The sequence below is a fragment of the Syngnathus acus genome, chromosome 17, assembly GCF_901709675.1.
Source record: "Syngnathus acus chromosome 17, fSynAcu1.2, whole genome shotgun sequence".
Classification (NCBI taxonomy): Eukaryota; Metazoa; Chordata; class Actinopteri; order Syngnathiformes; family Syngnathidae; genus Syngnathus; species Syngnathus acus.
Genome location: NC_051102.1, coordinates 1,083,831 through 1,106,487, shown reverse-complemented (window position 1 = coordinate 1,106,487; position 22,657 = coordinate 1,083,831). Strand labels below are relative to the sequence as shown.

Sequence of the window (22,657 nt, the reverse complement as noted above, 5' to 3'; positions counted from 1 at the left end):
CTATACGTACCAGGCTATTTCATGTCAAAATAGGCTGCTCTGTTAATGTTTCGAGTAAATCTACGGATCGATATGGAAGGGAAACATAGGTAAGTAGTACCAATGCGTTGGATCGAACTTTAGTCAGTTCCGATCATTTTATAGGAGATCGTTTGAGAAACGCGATTGTTTACACTTTGTTGAGGCTCATGGGAGATTGCGAGGTGAGGCTCGTGAGACTTTGCGGATGGCTAATGCTATTGCGATAGCTGCTATACGTACCAGGCTATTTCATGTCAAAATAGGCTGCTCTGTTAATGTTTCGAGTAAATCTACGGATCGATATGGAAGGGAAACATAGGTAAGTAGTACCAATGCGTTAGATCGAACTTTAGTCAGTTCCGATCATTTTATAGGAGATCGTTTGAGAAACGCGATTGTTTACACTTTGCTGAGGCTCATGGGAGATTGCGAGGTGAGGCTCGTGAGACTTTGCGGATGGCTAATGCTATTGCGATAGCTGCTATACGTACCAGGCTATTTCATGTCAAAATAGGCTGCTCTGTTAATGTTTCGAGTAAATCTACGGATCGATATGGAAGGGAAACATAGGTAAGTAGTACCAATGCGTTAGATCGAACTTTAGTCAGTTCCGATCATTTTATAGGAGATCGTTTGAGAAACGCGATTGTTTACACTTTGCTGAGGCTCATGGGAGATTGCGAGGTGAGGCTCGTGAGACTTTGCGGATGGCTAATGCTATTGCGATAGCTGCTATACGTACCAGGCTATTTCATGCCAAAATAGGCTGCTCTGTTAATGTTTCGAGTAAATCTACGGATCGATATGGAAGGGAAACATAGGTAAGTAGTACCAATGCGTTGGATCGAACTTTAGTCAGTTCCGATCATTTTATAGGAGATCGTTTGAGAAACGCGATTGTTTACACTTTGCTGAGGCTCATGGGAGATTGCGAGGTGAGGCTCGTGAGACTTTGCGGATGGCTAATGCTATTGCGATAGCTGCTATACGTACCAGGCTATTTCATGTCAAAATAGGCTGCTCTGTTAATGTTTCGAGTAAATCTACGGATCGATATGGAAGGGAAACATAGGTAAGTAGTACCAATGCGTTGGATCGAACTTTAGTCAGTTCCGATCATTTTATAGGAGATCGTTTGAGAAACGCGATTGTTTACACTTCGCTGAGGCTCGTGAGACTTTGCGGATGGCTAATGCTATTGCGATAGCTGCTATACGTACCAGGCTATTTCATGTCAAAATAGGCTGCTCTGTTAATGTTTCGAGTAAATCTACGGATCGATATGGAAGGGAAACATAGGTAAGTAGTACCAATGCGTTAGATCGAACTTTAGTCAGTTCTGATCATTTTATAGGAGATCGTTTGAGAAACGCGATTGTTTACAGAGGGCTCGTTGGTTATTGGCTAGTGGATGCATACCGCAACCCTAGTCAACCTCAGTTTGATGCAGTATAGCTTCTATTTTATGCGCCTTATAAGCCGGTGCGCCTTATATATGGACAAAGTTTTAAAATGGGCCGTTCATTGAAGGTGCGCCTTATAACCCGGTGCGCCTTTTAGGGCGGAAAATACGGTACTCATTTATTTGCGTGAATTATTAAAACTTTTTAAGTTTACAGCTACTGCTTAAATTGATTTTATATAACACTTAAGACTCACTACTTACCACTTTATATGACAAATCTTTCCCATTTCATTTAGATAAATAACATAGCTTACCAATATATTAGAAACATCTTTCAGTAGTTTAAACTGCACTACAAACTAAACTACCAACATCAGTAAAGTTATAACTCTCTGGCAGTGTCCATCCTTTTAAGACACATTGATATATTGAATCTTAACTTTGTGGTCACATATTCTATCGTTCAATGAAAATGGCAGTTTTAGAGGCAATTCATGACATGTCAGACAGAAAGTCCTGAAATGCCCTGCCTGCAGCTTAGGAGGACATCCAAAAGTGTGTGTGTTGTTGTGGATTATAGAGCAACATAGTTCTGGAGTCAGTTTATAGATTACTCCTTATACAGTTTTAAGACTATTGCTCCGTTACCATGGAAACCATGTGGCCAAAAAAAAAAAGATCAGGTTATCATAGGCAGGTACATATGAGGTGCAGCATGAATGAGCCTCTGTCTCTTTCCGGATGCTGAATGACAAGTGTGACTGTAAAATGACTATCATTAAATAATTAGCAACAATGCTAAAAATATATTTTTGAAATGCTGGGTTAGTTATTGTACCAAGTGCATTTGCACAATGTAGACTATGGTAAAAACCTAACTGCTGAAACATGTTTTCGATTTTGTGTGTACTGCGCTACAAGGAGGCAACGGCATATTGATGCACTGCACCAAATTTGGAACAAAAGACCTTAGGCTGCCCAAGACTTATTACTACCAGCATCCCACCTGCACAGCCACAACCACAAACCTAACAAATGCAGACATGCACATATTCTGGCTCACACAAAAAAAAATACAATGCACAGTAGAAGATATTCAGTAGTTCAAACCCAAACTACACGTTTTCTCTCTTTCAGTGTAATCACCCTGGAGCGTATAATTGTGACAAATACTCTCTGCAGCCATTAAAAACAAAAAAAAAAAAAAAAAAACTTTTACCCAGTGACCCAAATGTGATTCGAGATTCGAACCGCTGACCTCAGAGCAGTGAGGCAAGCTGTGATAACCGCTTGCTGCACCATGCCTTTGTAGTGCTGGACAAAATAAATATTTTCATCTCGGGTTTTGCACTTAATTCTTCCTCCATCTATCTATCTATCTATCTATCTATCTATCTATCTATCTATCTATCTATCTATCTATCTATCTATCTATCTATCTATCTATCTATCTATCTATCTATCTATCTATCTATCTATCTATCTTTTTGTCTGTGTGTCTGATTTCTTTGCGCGCGCCCTCGTGTACCGTACTGCACAATACAGTATCTGTTTGCTGTCTCGTGCGCGCGCCAGTTTCACCTTTAATTCCTCCAGAAGTTTCAGCCATTTTTTTAGAGGGGGGGCTATTTGTTTTCACCAAAGCGAGAGGCTGTTCTCGAGTCAATGTGGAGCGGCACCTTCCGGCGAACATACGGTTGGTGTCAAGCGGAAAGAAACGATCCCAGATCAGTCTCACTAGTGTCACGCCCCCCCCGTTCTCGTTCTATCTCATCTCGCTGCTAGGTGAGCGCTGGCCTCGCGATAGCCGCCCACTGGTATCAAAGCCCCGTTCGAGAAGTGGATGCTGACAGCCAGGCGCGCGGTGCAGTCTGTCGGTCATCATGCAAAGGTTATTACGCTGGATCCGCTCCATCGAGCCTCCGAGGAAGCCGCTCCTCTACGACTGCAACGTTGAAGACGTGTAGCAAACACACGCAAGCCAACACCGGGCATTATTTGGAGAGGAATAGAAGCAGGTGTGAACCAATGGAAGTCAGCTCGGCGTTTCTTCGACCCACAGTGTGCGGGCTGGCTCCTCTCGGCGGAAAAGTGGCTTGATGAGTGTCCAAAGTAACAGTGGAAGTGGTGGTGGAAGTTTGGAGGCGACGCCATCTTGGTCGCAGCTCTCCTCCTCCCCAACGATTTCTCAACAACATATAACGGCGACCACAAAGCTCAAAGAAGGTACACGAAACTCGACAAGTGCTTGGACGGGTGTCTTTCTCCGCCAAATATGTGCTTTCGGGAGTGAGGCAACGTGTGTTATTCGAGCAATGTCACGCTAACATTTGTTGAAGTGAAAATGGATGTCAAGTTCACTGATGTTCCGCGTATTGGAAGCCAAACGTCAGCTGTCACTTGTGTTGACGGCTAGTCGAAGTAGCTTCGAGCTATCATGTCTGCACAAAGGCAGCGCTATCTTGCATTTGGCCTTTTGTGTTTGACTTTCGAGCGTCTTCATTGTCATATTTATTGTCATTCCTGGCATAGTTGTCGACGTTAGTTGGCCAGATGCATTTATATCGAAACTACTTGGCGTGTGCGCTGCAACAACCGTATAGGTAGGACATTTGTCAAATGACTGAATTTTAATCTTCGACATGTCTGTCAGTGGCATGAACTGTGTAGTTTTAGAGTGGCGTAATGGATTTGTCGGTCCCATTTTCTCAATATTTCAAATATAACATTCCTTTTTTTTTTTTTAATCTAGTTGTGAGCTTTGGAATTAACAGTCGTTTAAATTGCATTATCGGTAAACGCTTAAATATTTGGATTTAATGTATATACTGCAAATATGTGTGATCTGAAGTACCCCATCCACCGTCCTTTGTCCTCAAATAACCTCGCACAGGCCATGTATGCCTGGTGGTTCGTTGCTTGAGGGTTTCATAATGTCCATTATTCCTTTTAGAGCATGCCCCTGTGCCAAAAGCTATGTAATGATGACAGGCAGATAGTATCCAGTAAAGAAGCTTGCAGCCTGCAGCACCAATAGGCAGTTAGGTGCAATAAAAACCCTTAGATTCCCTCCCTGGAAAGAGAAATGTCACAGATCAAGGAAGGCTGTTTACATACTGTCGTGGTTGTGCAGCCTATGTGACAGGTTCATTCTATTTGGTTGAAATTAGCCTCTTCCTCTTGCTGTTTATGGCATCTACTGTCTTCTTTTAAAAGATCAGTGTCACATCCCAATGTCATTGGTCATCATTGCATGACAGTGCATCTTTTAATTAGCTACCTTTAGTCTTGTCTTTATTTCATCCTTCATTTTGCAGGCGTATTGTCGCCCCATTCCGTTTAGCCCACTTTCTCTCCTTTAGAGCCTTCTATAAGTCGTGCGTTGTCGTTTTGTTTTGACACATGTGACATTACTATTGCCCTTGCTTGCACCTAGGCCCAATGGAGGAGCTGCATAGCTTGGACCCCCGGAGACAGGAGCTTCTAGAGGCCAGGTTCACGGGAGCTGTCAGTGGCAACACAGTAGGCAGCACTGGGAGCATGAGTGGAGGTGCCAAGGTAACCACAGAAAGTTTTGTTTTTCTGCATCACACAGTAGACACAAGGGCAGACATATATATCAGCCATATTGAGGATGATCTTTGTTTTGCTGTTGTTTACCCGCCACGTGGTCACATGTCCGCTTCTTTTTCTGAATGGATCTTTGTGCTTGTGTGCAGGGTCTGGCTAACGAGTCGTCCAACCACAGTTACGGAAGTCTTGGCTCGTCCAGCGACAAGGAGTCTGAGGTAGCTTACATGCATTGTCACTATGTTTCGAGTACCGTTTAGATTTCAGATAGCACTGGTCCCGACGTACGAGGAAGAGACATTTTATTTGACAGCGGTTATATTTTTCAATTGCATCCACATTTGCAGTTTTAATCAAATCCAAAAGAAATTTGGTTGCGCAGCTTCTGCCCTTCCACATGCACTGTGCTGTACATTACGAATAATTACAGATTGTAATGTAGTATATGCACATCTGAAGGTCAATACTTTTTCCACCTCCCCTTTGTTGGTCATCAATGTGCGTCTTCAGACAGTAGTTCAACATAAACTAACAAACAAATGGACCCATAAAGTAAAAAAAAGGTACTAAGTCTTACCTGAGATGATTAGCCACAGAAGTAAAAAAAAAAAAAAAAAATCTGTGGGGCTGATTATAGGGAACTACACGGTCTCGGTTATTTTTGTCTTCGACCCACTTGTTTCTCTGTCTCTCCCACTACCTGCACATTTTCCTCTCTTCTCCATGTAGAATTCTGATATGAAAAGAGGGAGCTCCCCTGCCTACTCAGTATGTACTCTCTTTTCCTGTTGAAAGCCACCACAGGAGCTTTGTTAGGTAAAACTCAGGGGACCTAAGCGTTTTCTCTCCCCTGTTCCGTGTCGACTTACAGACCCCAGAGAAGAAGCACTCTGAATCATCCAGAGGGAGGAAAAGGAAAGCTGACACCTATTCAGAGAGCAGTCAAGGTTAGGAAACATGCGCAAGTCACAGGACTTTTTTTTCTAAGCCTTTTTATATTTGTGATCGTCTTTTTTTCCAATTCATCATCTAGGGAAGTCTTCTACTCGTGCACCCAAGATAAGCGACTACTTTGACGTGAGGCTTGCTTTAGCTTTCGTCACTCTAAAAGATGATCTAGAGTTTCAATCGCAATTCATTATTTCCCCTATTCCTGCAAAGTTCCAGGGTGGAAATGGCTCCAGTCCTGTTCGAGGCCTGCCATCGGCTCGCCGTTCTCCACAGAGCTCACACTCGGCGCCTGGCTCAATTGTAAGTCGTATACAAAAGCCGAGGCTATATGTCATTTACACAGTTTAATAACAACCGTGCTTGTCTTTGCAGATCCGCCAGAACAGCTCCTCCCCCACCAGTTTGTGTTTTGGGGAACACAATAGCAGATCCTGTAAATTTGTCCAGGTATTCTGAAGCATTGTCATCTCACAAGACACACACGCACATTACTTTCTAGTGCATAATATATTGCATAATATTTGAACTAGGTAGTCATTCAACCAAATTGGTAGCTAGTCAGTCAGTTTCATTTATTGTCCACAACGGAAAAATGTGCCAAATACGGAAAGAGAAGAGATCATCAATATTGTCCTTTTTTTTTCTGTCCATTCTAGACGGAGTTAACAGGACTGAAACTTGCAGCTCTTGAGAGCAACAAGAGTCTGGACCTGGAGAAAAAAGAGGGACGAATAGATGATCTTCTCAGGGTGGGTGGAATATCAACACCCACAGTTACCAATATACATAATATGGATTTTTTTTTCTTTTTTTTTTTACACAGTTCTTTTAATAGTGGTTGGAACCCCGCATTCTTTAGCGTGCCAAGACAATTTAGACTGTTCTAGGTACTTTGCGAGAATGAGTTGGAGAATTTCCTATCCCAGCACGAGAAGATTTTACAAGGTCTTCCTAGACGAGAGGAAGAAGCTGTTCAATTTCATCTTTTCTTTTTCACTTTCTAAAGGATTGGTTTTCTCAACACTTTGACAGTGTTTTATGTCTGTATAATCAAACATGCAGAAACTTTGTCAAACTTGTCACCATCCTCTTATTCCCACACAGGCTAACTGTGACCTGCGGAGGCAGATCGATGAACAGCAAAAACTCCTTGAGAAATACAAGGAAAGGCTCAACAAGTGCATCACTATGAGCAAGAAACTTCTCATCGAGAAGGTAAATTTCTTTGCATGCGTTCACAGCCACAGCCTCTGCTAGCCCGGCTAGCTCAGTCGGTAGAGCAGGTGACTCTTCATCTCAGGTTCGCGGGTAATGAAATCTCGTGTGGAAGTAGATCATCTTCCTCATGGGTGACCACACCTATGCACCAAAATATGATATAGGTGCTGTCAAGCTCACCATTTTTATTTCCATTTCTTTTTGGACAGAGCACCCAGGAGAAGCAGTCATGCCGTGAGAAGAGCATGCAGGACCGCCTACGTCTCGGCCATTTCACCACTGTGAGACACGGAGCGTCCTACACGGAGCAGTGGACTGACGGATATGCATTCCAAAACCTGATCAAGTGAGACCCTGTCGACACTTGCATAAAGATGATCATTTATCTGCATTGACAAACACAAAACAAAACAAATGCATGGCTGTGCTGCAGGCAACAAGAAGGTATCAACCAGCAGAGAGAGGATATAGAGCGACAGCGAAAGCTGCTCGCCAAGAGGAAGCCTCCCAACCCCGCCTCTCCCTCCCTCTCTGTGGCCTCAGCCTCCGAACCCAAGCAGAGAAAAACCAAGGTGGTCAACGGCAATGATTCAGACCCTTTCCTCAAGCCATCCCTGCCCCAGCTGTAAGTTAAGCGGGAAGCAACATTGACCCTCGTCTACATTCTCTCTCTCTCTCTCTGTCTCTCTCTCTGTCTCTCTCTCTGTCTCTCTCTCGCTCTCGCTCTCTCTTATATATTATTATTTTTGTTTTCCAGATTGACCCTTGCTGAGTACCATGAGCAGGAAGAAATATTCAAGCTCCGCCTTGGACATCTGAAGAAGGCCAGTAGCAAAGCACATCATGCAGTGTTCCCCCTTTTCCCCAGGACCCAAATGTCTTGCTAAATTTCACTAATTAGGGACCCAACAAAGGCCGTATTGGTTAGAAGTTATGTGTTCTTTGCAGGAGGAGGCTGAGATACAAGCGGAGCTTGAGCGGTTGGAGCGTGTAAGGAACCTCCATATCAGAGAGCTGAAAAGGATAAACAATGAAGACAGCTCAGCGTAAGTCCAAACTCCTCCAGTCGGTGCTGAAGGCTGTCGAAAGAAATTTGAAATGATAACGTAGTTGGCTTACAGAGTCTGCCTCACGCATGCAGGTTTAAAGACCATCCCACTCTGAACGAAAGGTACCTGTTGCTGCACTTGCTGGGCAGGGGCGGCTTCAGTGAAGTCTACAAGGTGAAGTCTTAATGTGTCTCTTTGCTAAGCATACATATTGCCATACAAATGCGTGTTTTCCTTGTTGCCCGACAGGCTTTTGACTTGTTTGAGCAGCGCTACGCAGCTGTTAAAATCCACCAGCTCAACAAGAACTGGAGGGAGGAGAAAAAAGAGAACTACCACAAGTAGGCTACTTCTGAATGCAACCATACGCACACTTGAATACAAAACAAAATGCTCTGTCATTTTTGCCCCTCCAGGCATGCATGCAGAGAGTACCGGATACACAAACAGCTGGACCATCCCAGAATAGTCAAACTATATGACTATTTCTCCCTGGATACTGACACGTGAGTCATTTTTCTCAGCTGTTTGGCAACTGACTTCACCCCACCTTGAGGTTGTTCAAGGATTTTATTACTATTTGTAAATAAATATGAACAGTGACACCTTGACTATCTTTCAGTAGTTGTTCAAATTCATTTGTTTAAATGTAATGTGGGAAACACTGCACCTGTAATGTTTTGTTCCACAGAGATGATGAATGATGTCATTGAATTAATAACATCACGGCCAATCACAAAATGTGCATAAAATGCAAAATATCAGTCAATCAGGTCTGGTAAGAAGCCATTATTAGGACAACAACATGAGATGTTTGGGTGTTTTGCCTCAAGGTTGAGGACACACAGTGGTACTCCTCATCAGAGAAAACATTACATACATGCGTGTTATCTCTTTTGGAATGAGTGAATAGTGACAATATTCACAGAAAGGTCTGACTCGTATCTGTAAGTACAATGTCAAATCTCAATGCCAAGAGTCCCTCGTACTGATTTCTGTATACGACTTATTGCTTGCGTTCTTTTTGACAGATAGTTTTGTCTTTTCCTCTGTTCTCTTGCCATCAGGTTCTGTACAGTCCTGGAGTTCTGCGAAGGCAACGACTTGGACTTCTACCTGAAGCAAAACAAACTGATGTCAGAGAAGGAGGCTCGCTCCATTGTCATGCAGATTGTCAGCGCTCTGCGCTATCTTAATGAGATTAAACCTCCCATCATTCACTACGACCTTAAACCTGGTGAGTTTACTTTGAAAAATGGGAGTAAGATGACTTAAAGGAGACTGATAACCTTTTGTTCACCATTTCAAACAGTTCATAATACCTATATAATACCTATGTACTGTAAATATACTGTGAATTAGTTTTTCATTCCAACTACATTGTTTGCAGGTAACATATTATTAGTGGATGGAACTGCTTGTGGTGAAATCAAAATCACAGACTTTGGTCTGTCAAAGATTATGGATGACGATAATTACGGCGTGGACGGGATGGACCTCACATCTCAGGGAGCGGGCACCTACTGGTACAACTCACAAACTCTGCTTCTATTGCATCAAGGTCGGTCCAATCGTGATAATAATGTTTGTCCAGGTACCTCCCTCCGGAATGTTTTGTGGTGGGGAAGGAGCCACCCAAAATTTCCAACAAGGTGGATGTATGGTCTGTGGGAGTCATCTTCTTCCAGTGCCTCTATGGGCGCAAGGTAAAGTTTAAATGGACAGCCATCTCTGTATATAAAACAATGACAACTGGGGTTAATTAGCAATGAATGTTCTTGAGACGGTGGCTCGGTGGTGCACTAGGTAGCACGTCCGCCTCACAGTTAGAAGGGTGCGGGTTCGATTCCACCTCCGGCCCTCCCTGTGTGGAGTTTGCATGTTCTCCCCGGGCCCGCGTGGGTTTTCTCCGGGCACTCCGGTTTCCTCCCACATCCCAGAAACATGCTTGGTAGGCCGATTGAAGAGTCCAAATTGTCCCTAGGTGTGAGTGCGAGTGCAAATGGTTGTTTGTCTCTGTGTGCCCTGCGATTGGCTGGCAACCGGTTCAGGGTGTCCCCCGCCTACTGCCCGATGACGGCTGGGATAGGCTCCAGCACTCCCGCGACCCCCGTAGGGACTAAGCGGTTCAGAAAATGGAAGGATGGATGTTCTTGAGACGGTGGCTCGGTGGTGCACTGGGTAGCACGTCCGCCTCACAGTTAGGAGGGTGCGGGTTCGATTCCACCTCCGGCCCTCCCTGTGTGGAGTTTGCATGTTCTCCCCGGGCCCGCGTGGGTTTTCTCCGGGCACTCCGGTTTCCTCCCACATCCCAGAAACATGCTTGGTAGGCCGATTGAAGAGTCCAAATTGTCCCTAGGTGTGAGTGCGAGTGCAAATGGTTGTTTGTCTCTGTGTGCCCTGCGATTGGCTGGCAACCGGTTCAGGGTGTCCCCCGCCTACTGCCCGATGACGGCTGGGATAGGCTCCAGCACTCCCGCGACCCCCGTAGGGACTAAGCGGTTCAGAAAATGGAAGGATGGATGTTCTTGAGACGGTGGCTCGGTGGTGCACTGGGTAGCACGTCCGCCTCACAGTTAGGAGGGTGCGGGTTCGATTCCACCTCCGGCCCTCCCTGTGTGGAGTTTGCATGTTCTCCCCGGGCCCGCGTGGGTTTTCTCCGGGCACTCCGGTTTCCTCCCACATCCCAGAAACATGCTTGGTAGGCCGATTGAAGAGTCCAAATTGTCCCTAGGTGTGAGTGCAAATGGTTGTTTGTTTCTGTGTGCCCTGCGATTGGCTGGCAACCGGTTCAGGGTGTTCCCCGCCTACTGCCCGATGACGGCTGGGATAGGCTCCAGCACACCCGCGACCCCCGTGGGGACTAAGCGGTTCAGAAAATGGATGGATGGATGTTTTTGAGACCTGATATATCTATATAGAATATTTTGATTTTCTTTTACCAGCCATTTGGTCACAACCAATCTCAGCAGGACATCCTCCAGGAAAACACAATCCTCAAAGCCACTGAGGTCCAGTTCCCTGCTAAACCACAGGCCAGCACAGAGGCCAAGGTACGAGACACTCACTGGCCACTGCAGTCCAATGAAAGAGCTGAATCAGAAAAATATGAATATTATAAATGTGTTCAATTTTGACTCGGCAGGCGTTTATCCGCCGCTGTCTGGCCTACCGCAAAGAGGACAGGTTCGACGTGCACCAGCTGTGCTCCGATTCCTACCTTCTTCCTCACATGAGACGCTCCAACTCCTCCGGCTCGCTGCAGCCCGCCGCCTCTTCGCTCGCCACCTACTGATTGGCTCTCGGGATCGATGGCATCATCTGGCCACTTCTAGGACAGAATTGAAGGCAATAGATCATCGTTTGTGGATATCTGTTCTTTAACCAGAGATCTTCCCGAATGGATCAATTAACAAAAGAGCCTAATTAAAGGGAAATCATAGCAAGATAAGGACACAATGGGCTGTTGTGCACTGGCTTTAACTATGAAAGAGGAGAATCAAGTCAAACGGCGGAAGAAAATCCAGATGGGGCTTTCACAGGCTATATTTAATAACCCCTTATGAGACTTTTGAACAGCTTGTAGATGCCCTGTTTATCCACGACGCTCAACATGGGGTTGAGGGTAACTTCATCAGAAAGACTACTGCTGCCAAGGACAATGACTTGGAGAAGTTCATCTATTCGTTGACATAAAGGATGATCCATGTAATTGTCGGGAGGGGGGGGGGGGGCTTGTTAATCCAGATAACAAAAACAAAACAAATCTGGTGTTCATTTGCACTTCCTATCCAGATTGTGTTCCTCTGGTGCCACAGGTTTGCAGCAATGCGCAGATTAGAACAGAAATGTCAAAATCCATTGTTGTCTCAGAAAAATCACGCACCAGCCTGGGCTTAGCTGGAGCGAACTGAGAACTCGCGCTGCCGGCCCCACTCGCAAGTACACACGGAGGCTTCCCATCGTCTCACATCGTTTTCCTTCAGGAAGCTCAACTCTTTGCTGCTACAACTGTTGCTTTTAGTTAGTAATGCGTGAATGGCTTTGGCCTCTATTAAGTACAAACTTGAACCGTTTTCCCCATTTTTGGTCATGTGTATTATTGTTTAGCTTCCAGCGGACATGTTAGGAGCAGGAGAGGACACATCAAAGTAACTGGCATAGCACTATCGCGATTGAATAACCAGATTTTCTTGTAGTTAACATACAGGTGATGATAGTCTAGAAAACGGCCATTGCGAGAACGGAAGACGTCAAATAATTTTCCGTTGTCAGTATGGCCAAGTGATGTCGACTTACTCAACCAAACACATTCAAACACCTTGGCAGCCTTGCAAACAGTCGTATTGTAGAAGTCTTAGCAACATGTCACAGAACACAACTGCAGGGTTTCTACTCACTAACTACAGTGCTATCAAAAAAAAAAAAAGTAAAGGTGTGTTTAATTTGTGATTGGATGAGTAAGTCCTGGCATATTTCTGCAGGTGCAAAATAAAATATTGAGAAAAATGCTAGAGTAGATTTTTGGGGGGCATGTTACATTCAAGCTGGGTAAAAGTTACTGTTTATTTTTACGGTAAAAAAAAAAAAAGTCCGGCATCTGACCACTGCTTGTTCTCATTTCATCAACAGTAAGTTATCTCTATTTTTGTTACGTTTGAGGATAGACTTGCCTATTTTGTATTTCCACATACTTGAAACTAATAGTTTGAGTAGTCCCATCACCTGTTGCTTTTTAGTAAAGCGTACGTGTTGAAAACACGTGATGGGCGAGTTAATAGGACTTCAAGCTCTTAACGGTCATTGCGGCGGGCTAACAACTTTTGATTAGTATGTTCAACCCGTATTGTGTTAACTTTAATTGTGTGATGTTTTAAATTTTCAACCATGACTAATCAAAGCTTAGGCCTGAAAGAAAGTCTTATTTAAAAAAAAAAAAGTATGACTGATTGAAAGTAATTCATTCAATTAGTGAACCCCCACCCCCCCCCCGGTAATGTCTGCCTCTTGGGAGTTGAGAGGAAGAAAACATGCATCTCTCGTTCATTTTGAAGCATGATGTGCATACCTTGTTTGATGATATGTGTCGTGTGTAGACGGACGTCAAGCACAGCCGTTAGTAAGCAACATGCCGGACCATATTAGCAGAAAGGGGTCAATGCTTGGCCATGCAATAAAGATTGCCTTCAATGTCTACATTCCAGCTGTCTTTTCTCTGTGGGCTCCTGCAACGTCACTCACTGTACAAATACAGGAAATCATAAATTCATTAGCTCACTCAATGTACGTGAAATTCACTAAACTATTACATTCATCCTTCCATCATCTGTACCGCTTGACCGCTTTAGTTCGCAGGCATCCCATCAGCCTATCCCAGCTGATGGGAAATTAAACCGCAGTTTAGGCTCAGGTTGATACGGAAGAGGATTAGTTTAAAGTGAGAATTCTGACCTTAAAGTCAGAATTCTGTAACCCCCTTTTATTTTTTTTCTTCACTGGCCCCAATCCTCTTCCGTAGGTTGAGGCAGATTGTACTCTGCTGCAATAAAGGGCCAACGGGTGATTATAATGCTGCCTCATTTGTTGCTGTAGAGCAGGGTGGGCAATTCCGGTCCTCGAGAGCCGGTGTCCTGCATGTTTTATAGGTCTCCCTGCTGGAACACACCTGATTCAAATGATCAGGATTGTTATCCAGCTTCTGCAGACCTTGCTAATAATCTGACCATTTGAATCAGGTGTGTTGCAACAGGGTGACATAGAAAACATGCAGGACACCGGCCCTCGAGGACCGGAATTGCCCACCCCTGCTGTAGAGATAAACGAGACAACGGACGTCACAAACTAAGCACAAATCTGTTATTTTGCGATATGTAGCTAAAAGTGAAGTCGACTGTGAAGTGAAGGAGGTGTTATGAGGATTTGATGACATGAGTGATGATACTGCCGCACGTTCCGTCCGAGCCGCGCCGGTTCTCCGGTCCGATCAGAATGGCGAAAATTCGGCCTCTCCACTACGGAAGCCGGTGGGAATTTCAGAATATTTTCAGACGAGCTACCTATGTCTTATGAGTGTTGGAGGAAAGGTTAGTAGCTCAAACATTTGACGGAGCTGCTGTGATGGTATCAGGCCAAAATTAAAGAAAAGGTGCCTAAACTAAATAAAAATAAGGAGGACTTTTACAACAAAGTAACGGAACTTTTCGTGGCGAAGAATGGGCGCATGGACTTCATCCACAAATAAAGGTGAGACCACGTGTGCGTGCGTGCGTGGAATGCTGATGATATAAGAAATAACCGGTGGCCAATTAAAGTACCCTTTTGGGTTTATATATTTATAGATCTGACTCTTAAGGAGTTAGTGCCTCACCACGCATGAACCTCACCGCACGTCACTGTGGAAAGTCTGATACAGATGAAGGAAATAAAAACAACTAAAATATTAAAAGTTTTCTGTGGTCTGTGCACCCTATAGATGGCAGTATCGCAACATTGTTGAAATGGATTGCGCTACTGTACATTATTTATTTTCAGGAAGTGCACGATATGAGATACAGTGCATTTTACAACCAGATAACATTTCATCAAATGTGGATTCCATATGTTGTATTGAGATTTTAGGATAGAACAATAAAAGGGCCCTTGCAGTGCTGAGCCACGATGGCTGAGGTTCTTTAACAAGTACATCAAATGCTCAACAAGTGGTTTTCATGAGCCTGGGAACTCTTGACATGATGTCTAAGTAATTTAGCACCGGGGGGATGAGAAAGTTTGTCAGAGAGCCAGTGGGGGTTGATAAATATCATTTTTGTCATTTCATCTGATGAAAAATGAGCTCTTTGCTTTTCTGTCTAATCGGAACCACCTGGAATGTTCTGACAAGAATAGTGGAAAACAGGTAAAGGTAAAGCAGATCTACATTTTATTTCCATCACTATTAAATATAAATGTAATACTTTTTCATTGTGATAAATGATACTCGCATCTTAACATAATGTATTACAATATGTTGTCTCCTGAAGACATTTACACGTTATCGGGACCTTTGTGGAACACATGAATCTGTTTAAGAAGCAGAACACAGCCATCAAACAAGGCATGCAGCAGATATTCACATTATAAAATGGTGACTAACATGAAACACATGTTCACAACTACTTTTTTCCACAGGGCTGACAGTAGGAAATGATAGAAAGGTTCTCTGGCTATATTACTTAAATAAAAGACCACATGTCCACCGTTCCTGGGGGTGCACATCAGTGAGGATCTCTCCTGGTCCACCAACACCGCATCACTGGCGAAGAAAGCTCAGCGCCGCCTGTACTTCCTGCGGAAACCCAGGCGAGCAAGTGCTCCTCCGGCCTTCATGACTACATTCTACCGTGGCACCATTGAGAGCGTCCTCTCCAGTTGTATCGCTGTTTGGGGTGGTAGCTGCACTGAATACAACATGAAGGCCCTGCAGCGCATAGTGAACACGGCTGGTAAGATTATTGGTGCTTCACTCCCCTCCCTGAAAGACATTTACACCTCCCATCTCACCCGCAAGGCGACCACGATTGTGAATGATGTGTGTCACCCCGCTCACTCTTTGTTTGCTCTTCTGCCCTCTGGGACGAGGTACAGGAGCCTGCGCTCCCGCACCACCAGACTCACCAACAGCTTCATACTCCAGGCTGTTAGGATCCTGAACTCTCTCCCCTCTTCTGCGTAGCGTCCTGTACTTTTGCGCTATATTCTGACTGCTGTATGCACACTTGCTCCATTTTTGCTCCTCTTATTTATTGTTATTTGTTTATTATTTATTCATCACTCTTATTTATTCATTGTTTGTGCCTTCTTGTTTTCATTTTTTGTGTTGTTTACTTGTATGTGTATTGTGTACTATGTCTTGTCACCGTGGGATAGTGGGAATTTAATCAATTTCGATCTCTTTGTGTGTCTTGGCATGTGAAGAAATTGACAATAAAGCAGACTTTGACTTTGTGCTTTTATTACACAATGGTACAGCATGATTTTCTGTAGCGTTTGCTAAGTAACACTACATGTTAAATTAGAAGCGACAAGATTCTGAAGCAGGGTATTGGTAGATGGATAACAAATGATATAGATGGCTTAAACAAAATAAGAAACATAGTTGTACTAAGTTCATCTTGTTTTTCCTTTTCAATTACTTCACTGGTTCTTCTATATCAAACAAATTATTTTAGGTGTATTTACCTGACATGTTTCGGCGGGTTCTTCCGCCTTCATCAGAGTGAAGGCGGAAGAACCCGCCGAAACATGTCCGGTAAATACACCTAAAATAATTTGTTTGATATAGAAGAACCAGTGAAGTAAAATAAGAAACATACCTCAGACTAAAAGCAACAAAAGACATTCATCATATGGTATCTCATATTGTTTTAACAGGTAAAACAAAATTATATATATATATTACAGTCCACTGAAATAGAATTCATGTGGTGAAATAAGGAGCAAGATCTAGTGTTATGCTGCCACCCAGAGGACTGACACTCCACTTTCTGCATGGTGGCTGACCTGGTTGACTCGTCCTCGTACACAGTCCAGTGTGAAGAACACGGTTGTGCCATTATATACCTGGAAGGATGCCCTCAGGCTTAAACTGGCCCACTGACTACCATCAGGCATTTGTCCTCCTACCTGTTGGGCCAGGGGGATGGGTCGTGCACCCTTTGCCTCCAAGCCTGCTCCAGGCCTCAACAGGTCATTTAGTCTGAGTAGAGTCACCTTGAGCAGGCTGCAAGAGTGAATCAGTTTCAGGTCCAGAGCGACACTGGCAGTACCGCCCTCCCTGAAGACAAAATCTTGGCTGGGTTTAGCGGACTCCTCCCCTGACAGTCCCATTTGGAACACCTGCGAACTAGTCTGATGGAAGAACAGAGGCTTGTTTCGGACGGCACCCGAGCGAAGGCCGCTTTGAGCTACGGAGGCATAGATAGAGGCAGAGATCGCAGCAGGAACCCAAACCAAGCTGAGGCCACTAATGCCTGTATCGTCACTAAAGAAGCGGACATTGCACTGAGCAGGAGACAGAATCTCAAAGGCCAGTGTGTCTCCAGAGCCAACTTCAGTCGCTCCAGAGAGAGATATGGATGTGTCGCGATAGTTAACCCCGGATTTGAAGGTCCGGCAAAGCTCCACAACTGTACCGTTCCGACTAAGGTATGCCAACATTTGGAAACCCTCGCTCACACATGCCTGTCCCATTGAGTACAACGCCTGCTGAAAGACAAAGCGGACAGTACCGCTTTCCGCAAAACGTATCCCACGCCCGTCATGAGTCAGAACCACCACGTAGGGGTCCGAAGTAGTGCTGATACGAAAGACGGGACGATGGTTTGTGTTGTAGTGAGCCGACAGCGTGGCGTCCGCCGTCATGGCGACAGCACCGGTGTCGTGGGACAGCCACATGAGGCTTAGAGAAGAAGCTGAGCGGTCATAAAGCCGCAAACCTTCATTGCTCTGGTTGCAATTGCGGTTAGCACTCCAAAGAGAAGTGGAGATCATGTGACCCGGTGCGACCTCCGCTACCGAGCTGATGCTGACACCCTGGAAAGACCTCACTTCCTGTTGCTCGATTCTGATGCCGCTGAGGTATTGACTTTGAGAACCATCGCTGGTGTTCACACGCAAAGACACCTGAAGAAAACTACGGCAGCCGTGATTCACAGAGAGACTCTGCTCCAGCCATATCAGCCCGTGCTTCTTCATCACCAGCCGTCCGTCCTCGGCCGATGCCAGGCTTGAATGCTGCCCCGCCTGGATGACAAGTTGCACACCTGGCGAGGTGAGGTTCACCCTGTGGCCTTTGGTGTCAGGGAGACTCGCATCTCCGGTCCAGGACAGGGAGAGGACACTGTCACCGACAGAAGGTCCAGAGCAGACAGTGTCTGTTCTAAATGTACATGGTGATCTCACTGGTTGTCCTTCGCACTCGGCGCAGGCCCGACACTCATCCATCTCCAAGTTGTAGAAATAGTCGTGGCCACACATGCCGGCTTTGGCATCTCGCTCTGTCATTCCCTGACATCTAAATCCACCTGGGAATAAGACATTTAGCAAATTAGATAAATCAGGATATCTTCCTTTTATAAAACTAATACAATTTTTGCTTTACACGGTTTCATATATATTGTACAATTATTTATTGCAAAACTATCTCAACTGGGAATTAAAGTACCTCTCTCTTGACATCTTTTTCTGTTAAAAAAAAAAGTAAAAAGATATGTATTGTGGAATTCCTACTTCCTACACCATCAATTTAGTTGCCCTAGCAGTACTTCTATCCAGTTCTTGCATTGAACTTTGTGCCTGTCATTAGTCAGCCTTACCTGGTGTGTTGACACATTTATGTTCATCCGCACAAAGGTCAGCAAGTTCAAGGCATTCATCTCTGTCCTGCAACCACAATTGTACACTTAGCTGTTGAACCCAAATGAACCCATGATGATTATTTTTTTTTGCACATTATTTTCTTTCTGTTCTGACCCACTGAACAGTTTCTAAACAGACAAAATGACGACTGCTTCAATCTAACCTGACAGATTCTGTCGGTGTGGACTGAACACTGGGCAACCAGGAAGAAGCCGGCTGGACAAACGGTACATTTTTCACAACGTGGATGACCGCTCCTGAAGTCACAGTATTCCTCAGGGTCACATCTCCCACAGGTCACAAGGGAATGGCCCACCTGGTGGGCATTGGTCCAAACTAAGCCATACTGTGCAGACTTCAGTACGAGAAGATTGCAGTTTATTTGAATGAATCTTCAGTACCTCCATGACACTGGCTTCCATGTCCACCTTATGCAAAGAGAGAGCCTGTTGAACTCGACGTGGCCCGCTTGGCTCACTCAAAATTTCCCTGTGGCTGTCCAGCTCCTCCTGCAGGTTCTGCATGGACATTTGCTTGACGGTGTCCAATAGCATGCTGTACTGCGCCTTGACCTTGAACACAGAAACAAATCAAGCCAGGAGAACTAATGTCATTCAGATGTGCCTCCATGAACATCTCACTTGCTCGATGTAGTACTGCATTTTCCTTTGTTGCGCCAGTATGTCTCTCTGCTGGTGGAGCAGCTCCCCCTGTTGCTCGCCGAGGAGCTGATGCATCACTTTGACCTCTTCTTGCTGACCCTTTAAGGCTTCAACGAGCTTCTCTTGGTCCTTGGACATCTGCAGCTGCAGGATGACAGCATCGTCGGAAGGAACATCATTGCTCCCTGTGGCAGAGGAGGGACAAGTCCATGTTAAATCACCAGCCACAGCAAGACCACTTCGGATTCTCACAAAGCCTTTCGAGATGCTTTCTCAATTTATTTGTCCATTCCTCACTGTGCTAGAACGCATACACTAGATTGTTTTTCTGTATGAGCGTGTTCACTTTTAGGGATTTACCGGCATTTGTCTCAAGGTGTGACCAGGTTTGATGTGTACTGGATTTTTGCGTTGATACATATAAAAGGCTAATGTTTTTTTTTCATCCTTATCCTTATCATTGCTCTTGTTCTTCCTTCAAGCTACCTAACCTAAGTAAAAAAATTAAATAAAACAAAAAATAAACATCCATCCATTTTCTGTACCGCTGTATCCCCACGGGGGTCGCGGGCTTGCCGGAGCCTATCCCAGCTGTCATCGGGCAGTAGGCGGGGGACACCCTGAACCGGTTGCCAGCCAATCGCAGGGCACACAGAGACGAACAACCATCCGCACACGCACTCACACCTAGGGGCAATTTGGAGCGCTCAATCAGCCTACCAAGCATGTTTTTGGGGATGTGGGAGGAAACCGGAGGGCCCGGAGAAAACCCACGCGGACACGGGGAGAACATGCAAACTCCACACAGGGAGGGCCGGAGGTGGAACCGAACCCGCACCCTCCGTACTGTGAGGCGGACGTGCTAGCCAGTGCGCCACCGAGCCGCCCAAAAAATAAACAAATTAGGAAAAAAATAATTAAATAAATGAATGAAAATAAAAATCGATCCATTTAATATTCTATTAGTAATTGTTGCACCTCAATAAACACATCGTGCCAATACAAAGATCACAACCTTGTTGTTATACAGTCAAACCTTGGTTTTCGACCACAATCCGTTCCAGAAGGCGGTTCGAGAAGCGAATTGGTCGAATTCCGAATCTATTTGTCCCACTACAAATAATGGAAAAAAATTTAATCCGTTCCGAGACTTGAAAAAAACCCGCATTTTTTAAGCATTTTTTCATTTGCGCATTTTTGTCCGATCGCGCAACTGCAGCGCACCGCCGAACGCGCAACCGTAGCGCGCCTCCGACCGCGCAACTGCACCGCGCTGGTCGCATTATTGTGACAGAGCCGTCGCTGAAATTTAGAAAATATTTTTAAAGGCCTGATGTACTTTCCAAAATGTAAGTGGACCTCAGTGCGCAGGAAGCTTAATTTGGTCCGATCGCGCAACCGCAGCGCGCCGGGCGCTCACTGTCGCATTGCTTTAAGAGCGTCTTTGTGTTTTCGGATGGCTTTACTGTTCCCACTTGCTTTCTTTGGAGGCATGATTAGGGGTTAATACAATCCTCAAAGTAACGAAAATACAATAACAACGGAGTCAGTCGGCATCCGGGCCGCGCGGTCGGGTTTTCTCGGGTCCTCTCGGCTCATCTCGCGAGGTTACACCTCCGAAATTTGTTCGACAACCGAAGCAAAAAAATCTCAATTTTTTAGTTCGAATTCCAATTTGTTCGAGAACCGGGACGTTCGAAAACCGAGGTTTGACTGTACTTTGACACTGCCAAGCAAACATAAGCCTATTTTTTTTGTAAAGGAATGATTTTTTTTTATAGCAGCTTCTGTTCTTCACACCATTACGATATTTAATGACATTAATAATCGGTTTGATACCAACCTGATTTTATGTCACATGTCAACTGTATCCATGCATCGCCTTCTGAGCGCTCCTCCATAAATTGTGCTGCTCTGTCTCTTACATGTAATGGTGAAGAATTCCCTCTGGCGTCTTCTCCCTTTTGTGTATTGCAGCCAACGCACGCTTTTGGTTTCTGGCGCATCTGGAGGTCCAGCTTGCACGCGTTCCCTTTGCATTCGCGGGTGTCAGCGGACGTCGCTTGACGATTGACAGTGGTCGGGCAGGTTCCGCCCGCACAACCAGGATGATACACCTCAGCAGTGATTGTTCTCGGGTTGGTCCTTCTCGTAGCATCAGTACCAGTTTGTTGCTCAAAGCCTTGATGGCGAGTGTCGGTATGGTGATGACCGTAACGAGCATCCCGTTGGTTGTAGGCTTCTCCTTGCCTGGGTTGAGTTGAGAGGTGAAGCTGTCGTCTGGAAACTTGAGTGTCTGTTGACCCTTGTGCTGGGCTCCAGTCCTGGTTAGAGAGACATCCAGGCCCCTGGCACATTTGAGAAGCACATAAAGTTGTGCTCAGTAAAAAAGTGAGACTAGGTAAAAACATAGCAGAGATATGTGCCATGTTGCTAACAGTGTGAAGGGAAATCATCTTCCTTCAAGTTCTTTTATCTTCATGGACAGTATGTAAGAAGCAACTGATTTGGCGCTCAAGTGCTCCGAATGGTCTCTGCACGCTTTTGCTCCTTGTGGAGCGAGTTGCATGCGTGGCCCACATGTGGGGGTTCACTGCATCTAATTGGCAACAGCTTTTGCTTCCAGTCTGAAATTAACCCGTAGGTTTCCCGGACGTGCCACTCAGCCACAAAACATACTGTATGCTTTGGGGCTGTTCTGCTCCAAATTAGCTGGCTATCTGACAAAAAACCCAAAGTCACTTTTTTTTTGCTTTTAGAAGAGGTGTGCATAGAATTTGCCAAAGGTGAAAAATACAAGTCTCTCTGTTTGAAAAGCTAGTGTTTTTAATCAATCTTGTGGTGGAATGTACGCTGCAAGCGTATCAAAATGAGAGTGAGAGTGGTTGAGTGGTTGAGAAATGCACTCCGTGTTTTTTGTCTTCCAGGTTAGAGCAACGCTGGCGTCAGGATTGTTGACTGCCGCATCTACCCCGAACCGTGTCCGCTATTTGTTTGTCCCCTATCTGTTTTGTGTTTCCCGTTTTATGTGTGCCCGCTATTTGTTTGTCCCCTATCTGTTTTGTGTTTCCCGTTTTAAGTGTGCCCGTTTTTTCTTTTCTTTTTCTCGCCTTTTCACCTGCCCACCGCGTATCTCTGCAGCTCTGCTCGCACCTCTCTGTTCCCGCTCCCTCGGACTACGAGCTACGCTAGCCAGCTAGCCAACCCACCACCGGACCCTCCTACCTCCCGGCTCTGAGCCTGTAGCTGCTCGCTCTTGGCTTGGCAAACAGCTTTAACCCAACTTTCTGGCCACTTGGCCGGCGTCCTCGGTGGGAGCACCCGCTCGCTGCGAGCTCGCCGGTCGTGGCTCGGCTGTGTGACGCCATGACACACTGGGGCTTGCC

General features: G+C 45.2%; 2 protein-coding genes across 8 annotated transcripts; one reads left to right on the top strand and one right to left on the bottom strand.

Moving 5' to 3' along the window:
* The first annotated feature begins 3,194 nt into the window (after positions 1 to 3,194).
* On the top strand, positions 3,195 to 12,643 carry LOC119137695 (serine/threonine-protein kinase tousled-like 1-B). Of its 7 annotated transcripts, none has more exons than XM_037277215.1 (23): positions 3,195 to 3,652; positions 4,441 to 4,443; positions 4,863 to 4,984; positions 5,146 to 5,214; positions 5,726 to 5,764; positions 5,868 to 5,943; positions 6,030 to 6,073; positions 6,164 to 6,247; positions 6,320 to 6,394; positions 6,604 to 6,696; positions 7,052 to 7,162; positions 7,375 to 7,511; positions 7,599 to 7,790; positions 7,923 to 7,989; positions 8,114 to 8,211; positions 8,307 to 8,388; positions 8,464 to 8,555; positions 8,631 to 8,720; positions 9,282 to 9,451; positions 9,605 to 9,740; positions 9,809 to 9,920; positions 11,160 to 11,267; positions 11,360 to 12,643. In XM_037277215.1, exons 1-23 carry the CDS (start codon positions 3,526 to 3,528, stop codon positions 11,507 to 11,509), a joined length of 2,277 nt encoding a protein of 758 aa, XP_037133110.1. In that variant the 5' UTR covers positions 3,195 to 3,525; the 3' UTR covers positions 11,510 to 12,643. The 7 variants fall into 7 exon arrangements, with proteins under 7 accessions (XP_037133110.1, XP_037133109.1, XP_037133113.1 ...); XM_037277213.1 differs by having other exon boundaries at positions 3,197 to 3,652; positions 6,158 to 6,247; XM_037277219.1 differs by lacking the exon at positions 4,441 to 4,443 and adding an exon at positions 4,747 to 4,781 and having other exon boundaries at positions 3,557 to 3,655; positions 4,862 to 4,984; positions 6,158 to 6,247.
* A 3,927-nt stretch (positions 12,644 to 16,570) lies between these two features.
* On the bottom strand, positions 16,571 to 19,658 carry LOC119137696. The gene is made up of 6 exons (XM_037277220.1): positions 19,632 to 19,658; positions 19,251 to 19,456; positions 19,011 to 19,181; positions 18,773 to 18,925; positions 18,567 to 18,633; positions 16,571 to 18,275 (listed from the first exon to the last, which is right to left on the bottom strand). The coding sequence occupies exons 2-6, from the start codon at positions 19,407 to 19,409 to the stop codon at positions 16,702 to 16,704; spliced, it is 2,124 nt and encodes a 707-aa protein (XP_037133115.1). The 5' UTR covers positions 19,410 to 19,456; positions 19,632 to 19,658; the 3' UTR covers positions 16,571 to 16,701.
* Positions 19,659 to 22,657: the final 2,999 nt, after the last annotated feature.

Coding starts and splice junctions, on each gene's coding strand:
- LOC119137695 (XM_037277213.1), top strand. CDS start 3,526: ATGAGTGTCCAAAGTAACAGTGGAAGTGGTGGTGGAAGTTTGGAGGCG. Junction 6,248..6,319: donor ACTCGGCGCCTGGCTCAATT/GTAAGTCGTATA, acceptor TTGTCTTTGCAG/ATCCGCCAGAACAGCTCCTC. Junction 11,268..11,359: donor AGGCCAGCACAGAGGCCAAG/GTACGAGACACT, acceptor TTGACTCGGCAG/GCGTTTATCCGCCGCTGTCT.
- LOC119137696 (XM_037277220.1), bottom strand. CDS start 19,409: ATGTCCAAGGACCAAGAGAAGCTCGTTGAAGCCTTAAAGGGTCAGCAA. Junction 18,926..19,010: donor TGGAAGCCAGTGTCATGGAG/GTACTGAAGATT, acceptor AATGCCCACCAG/GTGGGCCATTCCCTTGTGAC. Junction 18,276..18,566: donor TAAATGTGTCAACACACCAG/GTAAGGCTGACT, acceptor TCTTATTCCCAG/GTGGATTTAGATGTCAGGGA.